This window comes from Lipotes vexillifer, unplaced genomic scaffold (assembly GCF_000442215.2).
Source record: "Lipotes vexillifer unplaced genomic scaffold, Lipotes_vexillifer_v1.1 scaffold230, whole genome shotgun sequence".
NCBI lineage: Eukaryota > Metazoa > Chordata > Mammalia > Artiodactyla > Lipotidae > Lipotes > Lipotes vexillifer.
The window spans coordinates 9291400-9297399 of NW_006775143.1; the positions used below are offsets into that span (position 1 = coordinate 9291400).

Below are 6000 nucleotides of genomic sequence, written 5' to 3' on the forward strand. Positions count from 1 at the left end.
TAGATCAATGGAACAGGATAGAGAGCCCAGAGATAAACCCATGCGTATATGGTCACCTTGTTTTTTTTTAATTTATTTTTTTAATATTTGGCTGCGTTGGGTCTTTGTTGCTGCACGTGGACTTTCTCTGGTTGCGGCAAGTGGGGACTACTCTTCATTGCTGTGCGCAGGCTTCGCATTGCGGTGGCTTCTCCTGTTGCAGAGCACGGGCTCTAGGCGCGCGGGCTTCAGTATTTCTGGCAGGTGGGCTCAGTAGTTGTGGCTCGTGGGCTCTAGAGCACAGGCTCAGTAGTTGTGGGGCATGGGCTTAATTGCTCCATGGCATGTGGGATCTTCCTGGACCAGGGCTCGAACCCATGTTCCCTGCATTTGCTGGCGGATTCTTAACCACTGCGCCACCAGGGAAACCCTGGTCACCTTATCTTTGATAGGAATATACAATGGAGAAAGGTGGTGCTGGAAAAACTGGACAGCTACATGTAAAAGAATGAAATTAAAACACTCCTTTACACCATATGCAAAAATAAACTAAAAATGGATTAATGACTTAAATCTGAAGGAAAGAAATCACTGCCTCAAAGCATTATTCACAGTAGCCAAGACATGGAAACAACCGAAGTGTCTGTCAACATATGAATGGACAAAGAAAATATAGTGTGTGTGTGTGTGTGTGTGTGTGTGTGTGTGTGTGTGTGTGTAATAATGAATAATATTCCATTGTAAAAACTCTTAGAGGAAAACATAGACAGAACACTCTATGACATAAATCACAGCAAGATCCTTTTTGACCCACCTCCTAGAGAAATGGAAATAAAAAGAGAAATAAACAAATGGGGCCTAATGAAACTTAAAAGCTTTTGCACAGCAAAGGAAAACATAAACAGAACACTCTATGACATAAATCACAGCAAGATCCTTTTTGACCCACCTCCTAGAGAAATGGAAATAAAAGGAGAAATAAACAAATGGGGCCTAATGAAACTTAAAAGCTTTTGTACAACAAGGAAACCATAAACAAGAGGAAAAGACAACCCTCAGAATGGGAGAAAATATTTGCAAATGAAGCAATTGACAAAGGATTAACCTCCAAAATTTACAAGCAGCTCATGCAGCTCAATATCAAAAAAACAAACAACCCCATCCAAAAATGGGCAGAAGACCTAAATAGACATTTCTTCAAGGAAGATATACAGATTGCCAAGAAACATGTGAAAGGATGCTCAACTTCGTTAATCGTTAGAGAAATGCAAATCAAAACTACAATGAGGTATCATGTCACACCGGTCAGAATGGCCATCATCAAAAAATCTACAAACAATAAATGCTGGAGAGGGTGTGGAGAAAGGGGAACCCTCTTGCACTGTCGGTGGGAATGTAAAATGATACAGCCACTATGGAGAACAGTATGGAGGTTCCTTAAAGATTAAAAATAGAACTACCATATGACCCAGCAATCCCTTTACTGGGCATGTGACCAGAGAAAATTGTAATTCAAAAAGAGTCATGTATTGCAGTGTTCATTGCAGCACTATTTACAATAGCCCGGACATGGAAGCGACTTATGTGTCTATTGAGAGATGAATGGATAAAGAAGATGTGGCACATATACACAATGGAATATTACTCAGCCGTAAAAAAAACGAATTGAACTGTGTAGTGAGGTGGATGGACTTAGAGTCTGTCATACAGAGTGAAATAAGTCAGAAAGAGAAAAACAAATACCGTATGCTAACACATGTGTATGGAATCTAAAAAAAAAAATACGGTTCTGATGAACCTGTGTGCAGGACAGGAGTAAAGACGCAGACGTAGAGAATGGGCTTGAGGACTTGGGAGTGGGAAGGTAAGCTGGGGCGAGGTGAGAGTGGCATGGACATATATACACTACCAGTTGTAAAATAGATAGCTAGTGGGAAGCAGCTGCATAGCACAGGGAGATCAGCTCGGTGCTTTGTGACCGCCTAGAGGGGTGGGACAGGGAGGGTGGGAGGGAGACGCAAAAGAGGGGATATGGGGATATATGTATACATATAGCTGATTCACTTTGTTATACAGCAGAAATGAACAGAACATGGTAAAGCAATTATACTCCAATAAAGATATTTTTAAAAAGTGATATATATATAAAAGAATGATTGAATCGTAAGGTGTGTGTTATATGTCAGTATAATTATTTAAATAAAAAAGAACCATTGAAATTGCAGAAGTAGCTTTCCAATAAGCTCAAATCTTATCCAGCTAAGAATCATGTAAGAAATTGGGTTCTAAGAACTAAAGTGTAGAAAGGGTCAAAACTAGGGAAAAAAATGTTACACTCAGGAAAGGAAAAGAGTTTTTTATAGGGTGTGTTCAGGTATGAACAGAGAGGGTTCCTGTCGTCTGCCCTCAGCCTGCTTTGTCAGCCATATCTCCCATGTCCTCTATGCATTGTTTGGGTTCTACTCAGACCTCACAGTTTACTATTTTCTCAATATTCAGTTTACTTTTGTCATACAGCATCCTCGCTTTAACTATCCTTTCTACTTGTATTCTCTTTCTAAAATTTGTACCTAGAGGTACTGCCCTGATACAGCAAGAGAATAAGTCATGAGCGCATTTCCTGTGTCCCTTCTCTGATGACAAGAATGAAGAAGGTGACAGCCAGTGCACAAACATGTCAGACACTGTTCTAAATGCTGGCGAAAAGCAGTGGACCAGAAAGAGTTACAGCTCTCCTGGAGCCCCTTACATTCTGGGTGAAAGGAGATAAGCATTAAACGTGCAAACAAAAGCTTCAGATCTGAAAGTGCTGTGACCAGAGTAAACAGAGTGATGTGGTAGAGAGTAACTCCAAGTGATGCTTTAGCTCGAATGGCCAGAGAATGCCTCTGAGAAGGTAATGTTTTCACTAAGACTTGAGTGGTGAGAAGGAGGCAATTTATGAAGGTCTTCGAAAAGAATGTTTCAAGTTGAGGGCATAGAAAATTCAGAGGCCCTGAGATGGGCAGGAGCTTGAATGAGGGAAAGAAAGGTCACTGTGACTGGAATAGGGAATGTGGTGATGAGACAAGCCTTTAGGTCATAAAGAACTTGGGATTTTAATTTAGCTACAAAGGACTTTAACACAGGGATATGACCAGATTTAGGATATTGAAAGCTCATCGTGGCTGCTTTATGGAGGAGTGGGCAAGAATGAAGAAGGCAGGGAGACCAATTGAAAGATTATTCTGATAGTCCAGGTGAGATGTTGATGAGTTGGACTAAGATTGCAGAAGTGGGAATTGAGAGAAATTGTCATGTTTGGGATATGTTTTTGAGGTTGTCTTGACATGAATTGCTCATGGATTGGTTATGGAGTGCAAGGGAAGGAAGTTTTTGTTTGTCCAACTAGAAGGATAGCTGTACACTTAGGTGAAAAGAATTGGAGGTGGTAGTGGGGTGTAGTTGTTGCATGTAGATTGGTAATTATGTTTCAGGGCATATTAAATATCTTAAGTAGACATACAATCGGACATACATAGCTGGAGCTCAAGGGAGAGATCTGGGCTGTAGATAGAAGTTTGAATATCAGATAGTACCCATGTGATTGGTAGAGATGAACTGTATTAGTTTTGGTAGGGCTTCCATAACAAAGTACCATGAACTTTGTGCTTCAACAACATAAATTAATTTTCTCACAATTCTAGAGGCTACAGGTCCAAGATCAAGGAGTCAGCAGAATTGGTTTCTCCTGAGGCCTCTTTCAGCTTGGCTTATAGATGGCCTTTGTCTTTACACGGTCTTCCCTCTATATGTGTTTATGTCCTAATGTCCTCTTTTTTTTTTTTTTTTTGTGGTACGCGTGCCCCTCACTGCTGTGGCCTCTCCCGTTGCAGAGCACAGGCTCCGGACGCGCTGGCTCAGCGGCCATGGCTCACGGGCCCAGCCGCTCTGCGGCATGTGGGATCTTCCCAGACCGGGGCACGAACCCGTGTCCCCTGCATCGGCCGGTGGACTCTCAACCACTGCGCCACCAGGGAAGCCCATGTCCTCTTTTTATAAGAACACAGTAATATTGAATGAGGACCTACCCCAATGATCTCACTTTAATTTGGTTACCTCTTTAAAGACCCTACCTGCAAATACAGTCACCAGTACAGGTACTGGTGGTTAGGACTTCAGCATAAGAATTTAGGGGCGGGGGACACAATTAAGCCCATAACATGGCCTAAGGGGAGAATATAGCTAGAAGAGGACCAAAGGTAGATTCCTGTAGCACTTAAGCTTTCGAAGCTCAGAGAAGTGAGCTAGCAGAGAAGACTGAGGGCACTTAAGATCAGAAAAGTCAGTAAGCATGGCTTAATTCTCTTAAAACCTAAAGAAGCTCTCTTAGAGACCTAAGAATAAAGGAAAGAAAAAAGAAGCAAAAAGATGGGAGAGAGGAAATTTACTGGGGATATTGAGGAGTAGAGTTTAAGAAAAGAACATAATGTGGTTAGAGGCAATTAAATAGGCTGGAACATTTTAGTTTGATTTGGTACAAACATAAAGACCCAGCATGTAATAATTTTACTGAATTGTTGCCTGAAATATTAAACCAGATTATATCTCTATTTCTTCCAGCTTCATAAAATTCTTGGAGATAAGGTGAACAATACTGCTGTAATTGAAAAGCAAGTGCTAGAACTTTGGGACAGACTGTATCATTCTTGGTTTGTAAAGGTAAGTTATTTTAGCTAAGGATTTCAGTTGTAAACTAATAGTGTCTTTTTATTTTATGGACTCATTGACTAGGTAGGATTGTGTTAACATTGGGGTTTTATTTATTGCCATTTTTAAGCTGCAAGTTCTTTTTTTTTTTTCTTTTTTTCTTTTGCGGTACGCGGGCCTCTCACTATTGTGGCCTCTCCCGTTGCGGAGCACAGGCTCCGGACGCGCAGGCTCAGTGGCCATGGCTCACAGGCCCAGCCGCTCCGCAGCATGTGGGATCTTCCCAGACCGGGGCACGAACCCGTGTCCCCTGCATCGGCAGGTGGACTCTCAACCACTGCGCCACCAGGGAAGCCGAAGCTGCAGGTTCTTAAACCTCAGGTCACTAAAAGTCAGCTTGAATTGATAATTAGTCTCCATGGCAGAACCCACCAGTCTCTCTGGTGTATCAGTATTCCATCTTCTGTTCATTGCCATCAATAGCATCCCATTCTCTAGTCCAGATTTGTACAGTAGAAGTGTAATGAATGCAAGTCATACATGTAATGTTAATTTTTCTAGTGGCCACATTTAAAAAAAACTAGGACAGGTGAAATTAATTTTAATAATGTATTTTACTTAACCCAGTATACCCAATGTATGTCATTTCTATATGGAATGAATAAAAAAATTTAATGAGGTTTTAAATATATAATTTTTTCCATTTTTGGATTAGCCACATTTTAGGTACTCAGTAGCCATATGTGGGTAGTGGCTACTATTTGGGGCAATACAGCTTCAGACTAAGAACTTTTCTTTTGAGGAAGTGAAAATAGATCCAGAAGTTTAGAGAGATTTATTTTATTTTAAATAAACCTTTAATGCTACTTGTGCTGATGTACTCCAATTTCAGAATTTATGACGAAAAATAGTATCATTTTTCATTAAATATAAAAATGATGGTTTGAAAGCAGCTAGTTGTGCCGGGCTGTTCTATACACTGCGTTGGCAAGGCCTGTGGGCCATTAGGAGCTGTGCTGTGGAAGATGCCCATCCAGGGGAAGGAGCTAGAGTGGGGCAGAGTTCATGGTTGGTTTTTCCCTGGCTTGATCTAAACAGAAGAGAAACATAAATAAATCTCTTAACTTGGGGTTTGGGGGTAGGAGGGCTTGATTTAAATTTGAATTTGTTGCTCAGTGACCTGTTTGGCATTGTGTACTCTTGCCCCAGGAGGAGTCGAAGGAACAGTGATGGTTTTTGTGGCTTTCCAAAACTGGGAGTTAAAACTAACTGGGGGGGCTTCCCTGGTGGCGCAGTGGTTGAGAGTCCGCCTGCCGATGCAGGGGACATGGG

At 41.4% G+C, this 6000-nt stretch overlaps 1 protein-coding gene across 1 annotated transcript in view; it reads left to right on the forward strand.

Moving 5' to 3' along the window:
• The window catches only part of TMEM245 (transmembrane protein 245), a 102140-nt gene that overhangs the window by 62016 nt on the left and 34124 nt on the right, over positions 1-6000 (forward strand). The window contains exon 11 of the mRNA XM_007449811.1: positions 4582-4680. Within this exon, the coding sequence (XP_007449873.1) occupies positions 4582-4680 (99 nt within the window). The remainder of the gene's footprint in view (positions 1-4581; positions 4681-6000) is intronic.